Raw genomic sequence first — 17128 nt, forward strand, 5'->3', positions numbered from 1 at the left:
AACATTTTCTGAAATACAGTGTTAAAAAAACGATGTACTACAATAGCTAAAACTGAAATAAAAATTAGTAATACAACTAATTCAGAGTATTAATAATTATTAATACTCTGAAAATACTGAAATAAAAAAAAGAGAAGAAAAATTATTTGAAATTAACATTTTCTGAAATACAGTGTTAAAAAAACGATGTACTACAATAGCTAAAACTGAAATAAAAATGAGTAATACAACTAATTCAGAGTATTAATAATTATTAATACTATCGAGAAACTGAAGTCAAATTATTAGAAACTATAAATATATATTTAAAAACTAGTAAAACTATTACAGAAACAAAATTACGAAAAAATCACTCAAATAAAAATGGAAATGATAAAAATGTAAACTAATTTAACCTATTAATAATTATTAATATTCTTAGTGATGCTGAAATAAATTAGTAAAAACCATATAGACATAAAATAGTAAAAATTATAAAAACACAACAAAAATACAAAAGATAATAACATTCTTTCTCAATCTCAACCATAAAAGAAACATTACTTGAAATTAACATTCAGAGTATTAGTAATTATTAATACTATCAAGAAACTGAAGTCAAATGAATAAAAACTATAAAGATATATTTAAAAACTAGTAAAACTATTACAGAAACGCACAACAAAATTCCAAAAAATCACTCAAATTAAAATGGAAATGATAAAAATCTCAACTAATTTAACCTATTAATAATTATTAATATTCTCAGTGATGCTGAAATAAATTAATAAAAACAATATAGACATAAAAAAATGAAATAATACAAATAACAAAAACACAACAAAATTACTAGAACTTTAAAATTAAAATAAAATAAAAAATAATTTCAACTATTAATAAAAATATATCAATACTCTCAATGACACTACAATAACACTGATCTCAGCTGTTTTCCTCCCTGATGGAAAATCCAGTTTAAGCTGCTAACTATGGTATCTGGTGTCTAGTAGGTTTAAGCTGGTCTGGTTGTTTGTTGCTGGTCTAAGATGGTCTACCAGCTAATGACCAACTAGAAACCAACAACCATGTTCCAAAACTCCCAATCTCATCTCAGATGTTTCTCCTACGAAAAAGACCCCAGAAATCTCACGTGTCTCCTCTGACATTTCAGAAGATCTCAACATAGTCTGTCTCAGACTGCAGATTCATTCTGTACTGCTGCGCTGTGCTCTTACTATACTGCATGTCATCAATCATCTCACTTGTGCTGGAATTTCAGGAGAAGCATGCACAGTTGATTCACAAACACACCAGAGAACTCAATGAGCAATGAAAGAGCAGCGTCTGAGCAATGAGACTGTCCTTTGGGAAAGATCTGTGCGACGCTGAAGCTTAATTAAAGGCCTGAATGTCTGTCTGTGTCTCTGAATGCCACTTTTTGTGTGTGTCTCTCTGTTTTTCTCTCTTAAGCGCAGGAGGAATGTGTAAACAGGCAGAGGCAGCTACACGACACACTCTCAGGACGTTGCACAACTCGACATGCCTCTGAATGTGTCACGTCCTGCCTGGCCACCTGCCTTCCGCTTACAAACAGCAGCACTTCCAGACAGATAGTGTGGGATAGAAGGAAAGTAGACTGACCTCAAACATTATCTGCTTAAAAATAAAAGCCATTACATTACATAAAAGACCTCAGAAGGGGCTATTGTGTTCTTATTCTCTGTAAAGTAAAGGCTCTTTATTGGCATTCATGGTTCCATGAAGAATCTTTAACATCCATAGAATCTTTCCGTCGCACAATAGGCTCTTTATCATGGAAAAAAAGTTCTTTAGATGATTAAAAATTTGATCTTTTATTAGCTATTCACCAAAATTATTTTGGATCCTATTAAAATTGATCTCGTTCATTTCAATTTCCCTGGTCTTATTTGTGATTCATTGTTGCATGTTATTCAAAAGGAAAATAGTTTGTGATCTTGCTCTGTCTTTGAAATGACTTTCACCAGTCTCTCTTGTTTCTCTCATACAGGTTGACCTTTTTTGGTTTTGGACCCCATTGACGTCCATTATATGAAAAAACCCCCCAATATCTTCTTTTGTGTTCCACAGCAGAAAGAAAGTCATACATGTTTGGAACAACATGAAGGTGAGTAAAGATATTTTTGAGCCAATTTTTCTTTGTTGATGGACAATTTATTTAAATTTATATGTTTATACCAGTGTTATTTAAGTATCATTGTACACTATAAAAAAAAAGTACTTGTAATTTTCTGCCTGGAGATTTCAGTTAACTCTAAAACACAATGCAAAATTAAAAATACAAGTAAAACACCTGTTTAAAATAAAATCAATATGGAAAATTCCTTCAAATTAATACAGTATATTGTGCCGTATTTTTACGGGATTTTCTTTCTTTCTTTATTTTGGCATTTTGGTATTTGGTTTAGTTATATTTGGTTATCATTTTAATTTTAGTTTTTGTTTGTTTGCTTTTTAGTATAAATTTTTAGTTATAGTTATTTTATCAACTTAAAAATAAGAAATGTTGCCTTGGCAACTAACATTTTTTATATTATATTTTATATCAGTTATCGTTTAGTTCACATAGTGAAAATGGTTTTAGTTAACAATAATAACCCCAATTATTGTCTATACTTCTTAAGTGATATTAATTATCAAAATAAAAAGTAATTACGCCAACTATAATTCTAGTCGGCACGCTAAAACATTTGTTTACACCAACAGAAGCTGTGTTTGGAAGTCACGACTGGCATTTTCCTTGATAAACAGTTGCACACAAAGTCAGAAAGAAAAGCTGAAGATGAATGAGGCGAGGGAGATGAAAGGCCGTCACATCAGAGATGCCCGAGGGCGCAATTAATCCGTAATGAATGAAGATCACACACTGGCATAAAGTGCCTCCGAAACGCCGCTGACAGATGTGTTAATTGAGATGAGGAGGAAAAGAAGGAAGAAAACAAGACATTAAGAAGCGATATTGTTGGTTTTGCCGCCAGAAAGTTATCTCTGAGGACGAGGCCAGTGGCAACAGCTGTGTGCCAGGCAGGTTGGCATGTGCTTCTTCTGAACGCGCCAGAGCCGGATCTACAGCAGCGCTCATCAGACTCTGTGTCTCTGCGTATGACGCCATGAGGTAATTAATCACACGGAATGTTGATGTTGCAGTATTGTGGGTGGTAACCAGGGCGTTGCTATGGGGTTGCTAAGGTGTCCTGAGGGATACAGTGTAACAGTCGTAAAAATTCCATTTATTTTCTCCTTATTGAAATTCATTTTTAGTGATAAAGCCTTAACTCTCATGTTGGATTCCCCCCGAAAAATTGATCCTTTTGGTGTTTTTGGGGGTATTTTTAAACTCATGGTGTTCCCGGTCAAAAATGACCAGCCTACAAAAAAATTATATTAATATAATTGCATTATGCTATATTAATTTGATTCAATATTTTCATCAACCTGTTTTCTTTCAAATAGCACAGGTTTTGTATTCTGTAGCTTACTGTATATGCACTTCAGGTTTTGAGTGGATATTGCCACAAGGTGCATACGCTCAGATCAATGCCTACGATCATTCAGTTCCACAAAGAAATACAAAACCTGTGCAAACTGAAAGACAACAAGTTGACAAGATTCAATCCAAGTATGATAATATAGCATAAAGTTAGATTTACAAACTATTTTTAAAAGGCAGACAGGAACACCAAATTAGTTAAAGGATTTATAAAGGGTTAAAGACAAAAAACACTTGTCCCTGTTAGACTTGCACTCTATTCATTTTCTGCTTGTTTTCTTAAAAAAAAAAAAAAACTAACACTTGCTTTCTAATCTTTTTGTATTCTATCTGTTTTCTTTTCATTTATTATACAATTAACAAAAGCAAAAAAGACCTCTAACACTAGCTTGCTCTATTCTTTTTCTATTCAATCTGTTTTCTTTTTATTTATTATATTATTTAAAAAAAAACTTGCTACGTGTACTGCGTTAAGCTGAGACTTGTCATAGCGCTTGCATATCATTGCTCTTTTGTTGATTTTGATTGCTTTCATTCTCCTCATTTGTAAGTCACTTTGTATAAAAGCGTCTGCTAAATGACTAAATGTAAATGTAAATGTAAAGACAGATATACTGTAATATCCAAGGTTGTTAATCGTTGGTATTTGCTTATTTTGAAGCCATTATTTCAACTTATTTTTTAAAGAATCATGTTTAACAGTGGAATTTGGGTAAAAACGACAAAAACTACAATTTCCACCAATCACAGAACAGCAGCGAGCTCTGCCTTCTAAATGATGCCCGAGGGCGCAATTAATCCGTAATGAATGAAGATCACACACTGGCATAAAGTGCCTCCGAAACGCCGCTGACAGATGTGTTAATTGAGATGAGGAGGAAAAGAAGGAAGAAAACAAGACATTAAGAAGCGATATTGTTGGTTTTGCCGCCAGAAAGTTATCTCTGAGGACGAGGCCAGTGGCAACAGCTGTGTGCCAGGCAGGTTGGCATGTGCTTCTTCTGAACGCGCCAGAGCCGGATCTACAGCAGCGCTCATCAGACTCTGTGTCTCTGCGTATGACGCCATGAGGTAATTAATCACACGGAATGTTGATGTTGCAGTATTGTGGGTGGTAACCAGGGCGTTGCTATGGGGTTGCTAAGGTGTCCTGAGGGATACAGTGTAACAGTCGTAAAAATTCCATTTATTTTCTCCTTATTGAAATTCATTTTTAGTGATAAAGCCTTAACTCTCATGTTGGATTCCCCCCGAAAAATTGATCCTTTTGGTGTTTTTGGGGGTATTTTTAAACTCATGGTGTTCCCGGTCAAAAATGACCAGCCTACAAAAAAATTATATTAATATAATTGCATTATGCTATATTAATTTGATTCAATATTTTCATCAACCTGTTTTCTTTCAAATAGCACAGGTTTTGTATTCTGTAGCTTACTGTATATGCACTTCAGGTTTTGAGTGGATATTGCCACAAGGTGCATACGCTCAGATCAATGCCTACGATCATTCAGTTCCACAAAGAAATACAAAACCTGTGCAAACTGAAAGACAACAAGTTGACAAGATTCAATCCAAGTATGATAATATAGCATAAAGTTAGATTTACAAACTATTTTTAAAAGGCAGACAGGAACACCAAATTAGTTAAAGGATTTATAAAGGGTTAAAGACAAAAAACACTTGTCCCTGTTAGACTTGCACTCTATTCATTTTCTGCTTGTTTTCTTAAAAAAAAAAAAAAACTAACACTTGCTTTCTAATCTTTTTGTATTCTATCTGTTTTCTTTTCATTTATTATACAATTAACAAAAGCAAAAAAGACCTCTAACACTAGCTTGCTCTATTCTTTTTCTATTCAATCTGTTTTCTTTTTATTTATTATATTATTTAAAAAAAAACTTGCTACGTGTACTGCGTTAAGCTGAGACTTGTCATAGCGCTTGCATATCATTGCTCTTTTGTTGATTTTGATTGCTTTCATTCTCCTCATTTGTAAGTCACTTTGTATAAAAGCGTCTGCTAAATGACTAAATGTAAATGTAAATGTAAAGACAGATATACTGTAATATCCAAGGTTGTTAATCGTTGGTATTTGCTTATTTTGAAGCCATTATTTCAACTTATTTTTTAAAGAATCATGTTTAACAGTGGAATTTGGGTAAAAACGACAAAAACTACAATTTCCACCAATCACAGAACAGCAGCGAGCTCTGCCTTCTAAATTCCACCAATCAAAGAGTAGCGTTGAGCTCTGCTTTTAAATTCCACCAATCAGAGGGTCGATTTCCAGATCAGAATAATAAAAAAAAAATCTTATTTATTTATCATAACTTTGACTATATCTCACAATGTGATTTTATTTCATATTTTAAAACGTATTTCTCAATTTTATTTTATTTTCTATCGCAATTCTGAGCTTATATCTCACAATTTGGACTTTGTTTCTCGCGCTTCTGAGTTTACATTTTGCCATTTTGCATTTATATCTCAAAATTCTTAGTTTATATCTTGCAATTCTGACTTTTTCTCTGAATTCCGAGTAAAAAAAAAAAAAATCATAATTCTGCATTTATATCACACAGTTTTCCCAGAGTTGCAAATTGTAAAGTTGCAATTACCTTTTTTGCTATTTTTATTATTATTATTATTTTATTTGATCCGATGGTGGAAATAGGATTTCATACAAAATACAAAAAAAAAAACTGGTGTAGAAACAATTTTTACTCAGAAATTGTAAGTGACCGATTGAAAAGGCCTGGGCGCAACGGACAAGAATGGAATTAGTTTGGAAAGTGACCCTTGCTGACCATTGAATTTATGAGTTGTTGGACATGACAAATCAGAAATGCATAAAAAAGACCATGTTAGAATTCATATAGGATTCATCCAAGTGGAATGAACCGTGCATGTCTCGTGCAAAGCAAGTATGAAAATATATATTTTTAAGTTTTTAAAATATATTTTCAGTATATATATTTTGAAGTTATTAAATATATATTAAATTATTATTTTTAAATATATTTTTAGGCATATTTAAATGTATTTCATTGAAAGATTTTAAGTTATTAATAATTAATTTGGTTAATGTTGGATTAACACGTTTATTTTATTAGCAATTTTATATTTTTATTCATATGTATTATTTATAGTGATATTTAAATGACTTTATACTGCAATAAAGTAACGCGTACATTATTATTGGTGGATCTCTTGTCAGGATTTTTTAATGAAGAAAATGAATTTTTACATTTGGACCTCTCTAAATATTAGAATGATAAATATTTGTTTAGTTAATATTGTGTTAAAGGTGTATTATTTTATATAAGAATAATATTAAAAAAATTATAATTTTATATTAATTTTAAGAATATTTATTTATTAGCTATTTTACTGCAAGAAAGGGATATGATTTTTTTCTTTTGATGCAAATAATACAAACCTCTGCTCATTTGCTAGCATGTTCCCATGCACTGCCATTTGGGTTTCCTTTTTAAAACAGCCAAGAATGCACATCCACAGCAGTGAGCAGTGCTGTTATTAGTCGTTATTCTTTTATGTGTGAACATTAGAGGGTTGGGTGTGAAGGTGGGGTCCTGCTTTCACTGATTTTTCATCTTACATGACCTTTTACTGATCAACATTTCCCATGTTCTTGTAGTGAACTTGTAGTGTTTAAAAACTTTATCACCAATTAACTTCAACACAAAATATTGTTGTGCTAAAGAGGTGACACTTTCTGTCAGTAGCACACAGGAAATACTAAGATACTTCTAATGAGGCAAACTCAGCAGTAATGTGCAAAGCATGCCGTGAAGTCAGGCATGACACATTCTCAGAGCCGCGATCTGCAATAAGACAGGAAGAAGTGGGTGGAAAGGACTGACACAATATGGCCGGCATCTACATTTGGCTTAGACTTCTTGCTGTAGATCGTGCATCAGACTGAACGGCTTCAAAACTGGTAATTAATTGAGTAGCTCTTGGAATGGTGAGAGCTTTAAAACAAATATAACGTCAAAAGACCATTGTTTGAGTTGTATGCTTCATTAGCATTCCCTGAGACTCACTTGCTTTGAGTATGGAGCTCATTCAGTCAAACACAATTGGTGTACTAGGATTGGCTAGCAGTTTTCACTCAGTTTTAAAGGGGTCATATGATGCTTTTTTAAAGATCATTATTTGGTGTATTTGGTGTAACAGAACATGTTGACATGCTTTAATGTTCAAAAAACACATTGTTTTTCAAATACTGTACATTATTGTAGGTCCTCTATCCCCCGCCTCTCTCAAACGCTTCGTTTTCTACAAAGCCCCTCCTTCCGACAAGCGCAGTCTGCTCTGATTGGCCAGCTGACCCAGTGCATTGCGATCGGCCGAACACCACAAACACTCGTCGGAAATGTAACGCCCCTTACTATAATCGCGGGCTTCATCTTTCAAAATAAATGTAAAGACAGAGCCCGAAAGGGGAACAGAGTCTCGTGACAGACACAGTGATGAAGCTGGTATGTGTTTGCAGCACACAAGCCACGGTTAAGACAGCTGACTCCCTGTCTTAGAACTTAGACTCTCTCTCTCTCTCTCTCTCTCACACACGGACACACACACACACACTTACTTAAGCTAATAACAAAACAGTAGCTGATTCAGAAGCGCCAGATTGTCATAGCAAAGTCAGAATGACCTCCTCTCCTAGGTTCACGAAACGGTCGTCCATAAAATGCATTGCTGTTCTGTTGTAAGTAATCTTAAAGATTCCTAAATGCATCTACTTCCGGAAGGCCAAATAAAGTGCTTTTGCTTTCGTCTAGAAACACACAGCGTCTCTCTGACATGCTGCTTCAACACTAACTGCGGTTACTGAAACCACGCCTTCTTTCTTTGCGTGCACATTTGTGAGGTAGATATGTGGGGGCGTGTTAGAACGAGCTGTTTTAGGGGGGCGTGGCAGAGTCTTAACTTTGATAAAGAATATCTCTTTGGGTTTGAGACTTTAGTCTTTGCAACTTCAGGAATCTTATCTATGCACAATCAGCTTGTAACACTCCAAAGAGAAAGGAAAACTTGAAATCGCTTTAAGATTTTCAAGTAGAAAAACTAAAAAAGTATGTCGTAAAACCTACTCTAATAATCAAATTACAAAACTCGTACAAGCTTTCGACTAGGACCACTAAACAACCACCTAGCAACCACTCAATAACTCAACATATAATTTGATAGAATATGCATGGATGCATTTCCCATATACATGCATTTTGTAGAATTGCAACATTTTTGAGTCACCTAACATTGTTGTAGAGTAAATGTTACACAATCATTCTTGCTCAAGTAATTACTCATTCAAACATGAATTGAATACGCAAGTCATCAAACAACATATTTTCCCAGCTAACTCAAGAATGTTTCGCTAATGTTCGCATTAAGTTATAAAAAGGTTGTTTCTGAACGTTCAGAACGTCCAGTTTTTGAAAAGATTTAAAAACATTCGATCTTGCTGATGTGAACATTAAGGGAACATTCCATTTGATCGTTTGGCAAATGTTGTGGGAATGTTACCTTCAAAGGTTCTCTGAATGAAACAAGTAGTAACATTTAAAAAACGTCCAACTAAACTGTTTCAGGAAAAAGCATTCATGAAGGATGTATAAATAACGTTTTTGTGCAAATGTTTTGAGAACTTTATTAAAGACCAGACAACTTTAAACGAACATTCTATTAACGTTACTGGAAGAATGTTTGTTCATAACTTTAAGAGAACCTTGCCAGAACGTTCGTCAAAGTTCCTGTTAGCTGGGATAGAACTGAGTGTTCAAATTCAATTATAGAATAAACAGTCATGCATTTCCCATATACTGTACATGCATTTTCTAGATCTGCCACAGCTTTTGATTTGCCGACATTCTTGTAAATGTTATACAATAAGTCTGGCTAAAGTAATTAGTCTTTCTATTTAATAACATTTTAGAGAAGAAAAAGTCATGCATTTCTCATATTCACAAGTATTTTCTAGAACTGTAATATTTTTGATTTACTGACATTCCAGTTGACCTTATGCAATAAGTCTTGCAAAATCACTCTTTCAATTACATAAATGGAGCATATAATTAATTAAACAGCATATTTTAGAATAAACAGTCATGCATTTCTCATATGTTGTCTTTCAGCATTTTTGATTTACAGATATTTTTAACTTTAGAAAATAAGGTCTTACTACAGTAATTAACTGTAATTGAACACAGAATTAATTAAACAGCACATTTGATAGAATAAACAGTCATGCGTTTTTCATATGCATACTTTTTCTAGAACTCCCACATTTTTGGTTTCCTGATATTCTTGTGCATGTTAAGCAATAAGTCTGGCTAAATTAATTACTCTTTCTATTATTAATTGAATATATAATTCATTACATAACATTTTGGAGAAGAAAAATCATGCATTTCCCATATTCACAAGTATTTTCTAGAGCTGTAATATTTTTGATTGACTGACATTCCAGTTAACCTTATGCAATAAGTCTTGCAAAATGCCTCTTTCTAACATTAATTGAACATATAATTAATTAAGCAAAACACATTTTACAGAATAAATAGTCATGCATTTCTCATTTGCATGCTTTTTCTAGAACTCCCACATTTTGGTTTCCTGATATTCTTGTGCATGTTATGCAATAAGTCTTGCTAAAGTAATTGGTTTTTCTTTTCTCCCACAGGAATCCGTCCATGAGCCCCCAAAAGCACTTTCGCAGACCCACCCAAGCCCGTCCCAGCGAGCTGATACCAAACACACATGGCGGCGCGGCCCTGCCCAGCGTCTAACCAACCCTGGCATCTGCCATCCATCCAACGGTTGCTGTCCAGCTGCTAAAAATATCCTAAACGCTGGCTCATTCAGAAGGGGTTTTCTGTTCGAAATGATTTCCTAAACAGAACGAGACAGACTGCATGTGAAATGCATAAAGTCCTGATCAACAACAAACATCCCGCCCTGTCCTAACCCAAGCAGCATATCCAAATCCATTCATAAATAAGGGTGCAGTACTTCTGAAAACACAAAAGCGTTTCTGTATAAATCAAGTGTTTTGTCTCAGGAAACGCAGTTGCTTTTAGTAACTCCAGGCGGCTTATTTTTTATGATGTCATTTGTTTGATTGTGGTCGATCGTATTCTAATCTTCCACATCGCGCCTCGTATCGTTTTCCATATTTAATTTCCTTATGCTGCGCTATCTCCTCCCTGACTTCCTCTTCCAGATCCCGTGTCATAGATAGAAGAAACTTAAGCCTGCGAAGGTGTGGGTCTCCATGCGGGCCAAGGCCCTGTTGACTGTGACAGCTGTGAGGAGATAACACGGATGCGCACACATGCACACTGATAGCGTGTTGAGGGTGTGTGAGGACATGCATTGCTGCAGGAATGCGCTGAGACCAGCCGACCGGTCAGAAAACCACCGTCTGCACAGCCACTCCGACTGATAACCCATACGCCAGCAAATGAAACCACAGACCTAAAAAGTTGCACTAGTTTTTTCCCCCCGCTCATAATTGTTCCAAAATCTATCAGCAGCCTTGTCAATGGATGATTAAAAAATGTTTAGTGTAATTGAGTTATTTATTGTGTAAAGTAGTGGTTAACTGATTTACTTGTTCGTTTTATTGGCCAAAGCTCATAACAATAACAATATTTTCAAAACAGGATAGCTGATGACAAATATAAAATATTATATTATATCAATTATGCATTTTATTTATATATATATATATATATATATATTTCAATACATTTTATATATTAATTTTAAATGTTATATATTATAATAAAATATATTTTTATATTTATATCTCAAAATATATATCTGAAATATTAATTTAAAATAATAATACAAATTTAATTGCCCAATGCAGTTTAATAATTTTATATAATAATGATTTTGAAAAAAAAAATTTGAATAAAAATGTAAAATATTTTACACTTTATTGACTCAAAATGCACTATTATTATATATTTATATATTTTCTTTTTAGATTTTGGAATTAACACTGGCAGAATGACCATTTCTGTTAGTAGTAAGAAATCTCAAAATAACCAAATATCAGACAACGTTGATGTTTATCACATACTGTATCAGCCATCAGCCATCGAGAAGCCCATATACAGTAGGTCGAGCGCACTTCCCCAAACACCTGGAGCTGTTTTTGAATGTTTTGAGTCTGTAGTTTGTGGACGCCATGCGAGGGATTCCCTGCTGCACACGTCCCTGCTTCACTTTAAGTGCCCGTGTGGATTATAAGGGCAAGTCTAGACCGCACGCCCGAGTATACGCAGCCTCCAGCGGCAGACAGACCGTTCCTCTGATCTCACTGCCTGTCCCAGAAGCTTCAAAGACCTGCACTCTCAATGCCTTCTTCCGACAGGATCCCAAAAGCGGGACTTTGTCTCTGACAATAATTGCAAGCATATCAAAAGCAGCATTCATCCACACATAAGCAGTCTGTGAGCACTTTGAGCCCGCGTTCACGCCTTAAAGACTTTTTAGTTTTTTGGGGGATGTTTAGGGTGGATGTAACAGAAAAGTATTAGATAGGAAATGGCAGTGAATGCAATATTTTGCTACAGTTATAAGTCTTGTTTCACTTTTTAAGCTTTGGGAATACTTAAATGACCGTCTTTTTTGGAAAGCACCCTTTTTCTTTATTCTCAACATGGAAGTGCTCAAATTGTTGGACGCTGATGGAAAATAATAACGCCTTTCTGTGATTCTCTTCCAATTCTGCAGCTCTTTCTTTTCAATATTTCTGTAAGTGAGGAATCTTGGACAGTATCCTATTGTGTTCATGTAAAACATGCAATGTATAATTTGCATTTTTGTTTTAAAAAGGCTACACAGAAGCCATGCCTTAAATTATAATCAATCTATTTTACCAGACTATTTGTGGTAAAACTTGACTTTCAGTCCATTTGGCTTGTGCACTGCATGCCGAAATTTTATTTCCAACATGTCATTTATTGTAAACGAAACATCTTGCGTGATTTGATCCTTTTTTATGATTAAGCCAAAGCAAACGAAGCGGCCAGCGAAAAATAAATAGAATTAAAGTGGAAGTACCAACCTCTTCCACTCCTGCCAACAAATCTCAGGTCGTTGAAACGCGCCACCTGATTCTTCATGACAGCTGAGGCGTTTCGCAGCTCTCCCGAGTAGTTCTCGTCATTTCCTGCCATAACTGTCACCACCGTCGCGTCAGGAACATCTCCCAGAGCAACAACCTGAACAGAAACGGACACACTGTGACTGTCCCGCTGTAATTTACCCTGCATTTCACTGCAGTCTGAATGTTTATTCACAGACTGATGAAAACAGGCCTGTGATACTGATTATAAATGACTTTATGAAGCGAGACTGCCGGCCTCAGGGGGTTAATAACCAAATAAATCAATTAAAACCTGCTAGAAACAAAAGCTAGATTGTTCTTAAATGTGACCTTTTAAATTGTGTATGTAAGAAATTCCACTTAAATTGGTCAGAAACATCTGGTGATGTCAGTACAACTCAAATACACCAGTGCTTAAACATCACTAGTGATTCAGAAAAATAAATATTATAAAAAAAATGTATATTGTAAAAAAAAAAATCTAATTTTACTGAAATGTAAGCTTTATGAAATTTAAAATAAATATGAAAAAACATTTAGTTGATGATATAGATGCTTTTTTCTTAAATGCACTAAAGTTTTAATCCGAAGGCTACTTCTTGCCTTTTTTTTTTTTTTTTACTTTTTTGAAACTTGGATTTTGCTACATAATGCAAATGATGCAGCAACTAAATCTTACTTGATAACAATTACAAAAATTGCAAAAATGACATTTAATTGAGGGGAATGTTTTGATGTTCAGTGTGAGCAAGAGGGCTGGTTCAGCTTCAAAAGCTCAAATAATTGAACAAAAGTATGCTTACAGAAGAAGCCCGAGCGAAACGGTTCCTGTTACAGATACTTTACACGCAGTCTGTTTGTATGAAATACTCTATCTTTGGTCAAAGTATTAATAGTTGTGTGTAATTTAGGCCGTGTGATTAAATATGCATGTCTTTGTATCTATGAAGAGCTTTACATCGCTCAGATTTCACTTCTCTCGGATTCCTCATTTTAAACATCAGTAACTCCCATTAAAACAAAAACAAAAAACAAAAAAACAAAAATCATCTGATCTGAACATGTGAATATTAATAATAAAAAACTACTATTATTAATAAAGCACATGGATAACGTGGAAAAGAAACACTAGTAAAACACCATAAATAATCTTATATATAATATAAGTCAATACAATTGGGGAAAAACCTGCACAGATATTTTGGTTAAAGGTAGTTAAGAGTGATAAAAGTTTGATTAGATATGAGATCTATATGTAACCTTTCATGCAGGCTGTCCTGAAAAATGTACAGTTTATTGAAACTATTCTAAATGATTGCGTTTTCTTTCCTTCTCATATTAAAGTGTGTATTTATGTATTTTTAATGCTGTCTGGATCTTGGCCAGATCTTGTAAAAGAGATTTCAATCTGAATGGGATCAATAATTACCTGGTTTAAATTAATAGGCTAATAAAAAAATATTCACATACGAATGTAAAAAGTGTACTGATCTATTCAAATATTCATGTCAGACTGAACAGAACGCTAGTTAATGCCCATGCAAATAGCTAGAAATCTATCATAAAGCTGAACCATATGAACTAAATACTGGTCTGTTAATCACATCTTAATAAACGGATGATTTCTGACCTTAAACGCCACCGGGAGAGTTTTGTTGCACCTCCAGTGAGACGGCAGCACTGAGCACAGAAAGTTGGGGCTGTCCGTCCGCACGAGCTCGGCGGGGTGGTCCGCGATGATCTCCACCATCGTCCGGTTGTCGTGCTGTCGGAGTCTCGGCAGCGCCGCGTTCTGCTCCTGCTGCGCATCGCTCATCTTCCCCGCCACCGGCTGAAGGCTGCTGGACGGCGGACTGAACCTGCGGCTGGTGCTCGGATCTACCGGAATGCGCATCACAACAGTGTCAGCAAAGGTAAGGGCACTTCAAACCGACACCACACTGAGTTTTCGATTCAAAATAGACGGGATCTATCTACGTAAAGTCCGTTTGGCGCTTTCCAGAAAGCGAGAAAGTTGGATAAGTTCGGTTCCCCTCGGGCTTTACGCGCGAGCTCTACAGGTGAAACGCGTGGAAAGAAACGCGCGGGGGGCTCCTGGCTACGCTCTGAAGAAACACCGACATAGTTCACGAGGCGATCTTGCTTCTCCTTTGCTGTAACGAGCGTCAAAATCCGGATTAAAAGCGAGTCGCTTCGCATTACGCGCGGCGCTCGCTCGGAGAGAGTTCGCGTCAACGCGCTTCTCAAAACGCGCCACCGTATGCGAAGTTAAAAAGAAAGTTAAGAGGTTTTGCAAAAGTCCTTAAGACCTTTCTTTCTCCGTGCAGAGTCTTTGTGAAGGGTTAAAAAGGTGATTCCAGAGGTTGTGGTTAGAAAGATGGAAAGCCGCAGTGTTTTGTCTCGTTGTGTGGTTTGTCTTAAGAGGCAGGGACTTGGGTGAGCTCAGTTTTTGTGGTTTATATATATATATATATATATATATGCAGAAGCAGGAGGATTATTATGCTGATGAGTCTCGAGCACGTCATGTCTCCAAGCACCATTTCGTGGCATCAAAATAAATGAGCAGTTCATTCTCCTCTTACCAAGCAATGCAGCGAATATTATTAGACAGAGACAATACAGCTACAGCAGCACGGGTGTGATTTAAAGATGTTTCGAGTTCAGCAAGGGTGTAAAAGACACATTTTAAAAACATATTAAGCAAATGATTTATCATTTGATGGATTATTATGGCAACGGGGTGAAGAGTTTTCTTTGACTGTTCGCTAATACTGAGAGACATAAAGACTCATAAAGAGACATAAACACAACTCATTCAAGCCAGACAGAAAGCAAACAAGCACAGAAGAGGAGTGACTCATTTCCTATTTCTAAAGACAGATAAAGAGCCCGGGCTAAAGTTAATATTATACAAAAAATCAGACAACAACAACAGCACAGAATTAAGACACGACAACAGCATTCATATATATGGAACTAAATTAGGATGTTTTTTATATGGCCCTTTGTTGACGTATTGCTTATTTTAAACATATTTTTGGGGGTTCGTTATTTTTTTTTATTTTAATAGGCTATGCAAAAAAGGAAAAATAATACTACAGAAGGTCAGGCAATAACAGTTAAAGATAAAAACGATGTTAATAGCCTTTTATTAATAATAAAGTACAAAATAATAATTTAAGTCATTAATATTTTCTAGTGATTTTTGTTTTTGAAAATGTACTACGCATCTATGTTAATATTTTTTAGAGGCTATTCATGTTTTATATTGTTATATATTTTTTAAAATGTTTTTTTAAGCGTATGAATCTGAAAAGCTTTTTTGGTGGCGCTCTTTAACGTTTAAATTTGTCTTTTATTATGCGACGAGGGCAAACGCAGAACTACAGCAGCGTTCGCTTGCCACCGCGCGCTTAAAAACTCCATTACCCATAATCCCTGGCAGACCCGCGTGACGCCAAATAGACACGCGCTGACCAGTGTGTTTACATCAGAGACAAGTGCCTTGCAGTTTGAAAGAGCACATGTGGATGGATTGAATAATTCATAACGTAAGGTAAAAAATGTTCAGTTACTTAAACGTGTGAAGTTACAATTCAGTTCTGGACATTTGTTTATTTAGTCGGAACGTCAAGCGAAAGCGAGACTCGAAAGCTTCTGTTTGTTCGGTTCGAGTCACTGTTTATGTTTATATTTCATAAAGTGTGTTTTACAAACATCATTATGTCTTTTATAATGTTGAAACATGCTTTTTGAAATACGTTTAGCTGTTTGGATTCCCTGAAATGAAGTTGTTAGTTTTAGTAAATAGCTTTTTGACAGCTCGTTATAACAGCATGCTAAGACGAAATGAGCTCGCTTTTAGCGGAATGCTTATTAAGTATGCAAATTGATTGTGCTAAATCATAATGAATTATTCTAAAGTCCCGTGTGCCTGTATTAGTTGAGGTTTCATGCTCTATTCTTCCTCCACAGTCAATTCTGTGTTTTATTCTGGAAAAAATCACATCCCCACTCTTGTGTCTAGCCTGACTTTCCCTCATGTGTATTGTTTGTAAAACCTTGGCTGTTTGAAAGACTGTAGGAAGAGTGATGTCAGCTCTCGACATGAAGTCTGACTCTGTGGAAACTTACACACACACACACACACACACACACACACAGGCAGACACAGAGACACACTCAGACACTCTCACACAGGCACACTCAGACACACACACACACACACACACACACAGACACACACTCAGACACTCAGATACACACACATAGGCAGACACAGACACACACACACACTCAGACACACACACACACACATACGCAGACACAGACAGGCAGACTCAGACACACACACACACACAGACACAGACACACACACACTCAGACACACACTCAGACACTCAGATACACACACATAGGCAGACACAGACACACACACACACACACACACAGACACACAGACACAC

The 17128-nt window shown here is 35.5% G+C and overlaps 1 protein-coding gene across 1 annotated transcript in view; it reads right to left on the minus strand.

Moving 5' to 3' along the window:
• Positions 1–17128, minus strand: part of LOC107552040 (runt-related transcription factor 2-like) — a 72451-nt gene that overhangs the window by 31802 nt on the left and 23521 nt on the right. Inside the window, exons 3-6 of the mRNA XM_016233844.1 lie at positions 14290–14537; positions 12618–12774; positions 11829–11943; positions 10688–10842 (exon numbers count right to left, since the gene is read on the minus strand). Of these exons, the coding sequence (XP_016089330.1) occupies positions 10688–10842; positions 11829–11943; positions 12618–12774; positions 14290–14537 (675 nt within the window). The remainder of the gene's footprint in view (positions 1–10687; positions 10843–11828; positions 11944–12617; positions 12775–14289; positions 14538–17128) is intronic.

The sequence above is a fragment of the Sinocyclocheilus grahami genome, unplaced genomic scaffold (assembly GCF_001515645.1).
Source record: "Sinocyclocheilus grahami isolate Dianchi unplaced genomic scaffold, SAMN03320097.WGS_v1.1 scaffold440.1, whole genome shotgun sequence".
Lineage (NCBI taxonomy): Eukaryota > Metazoa > Chordata > Actinopteri > Cypriniformes > Cyprinidae > Sinocyclocheilus > Sinocyclocheilus grahami.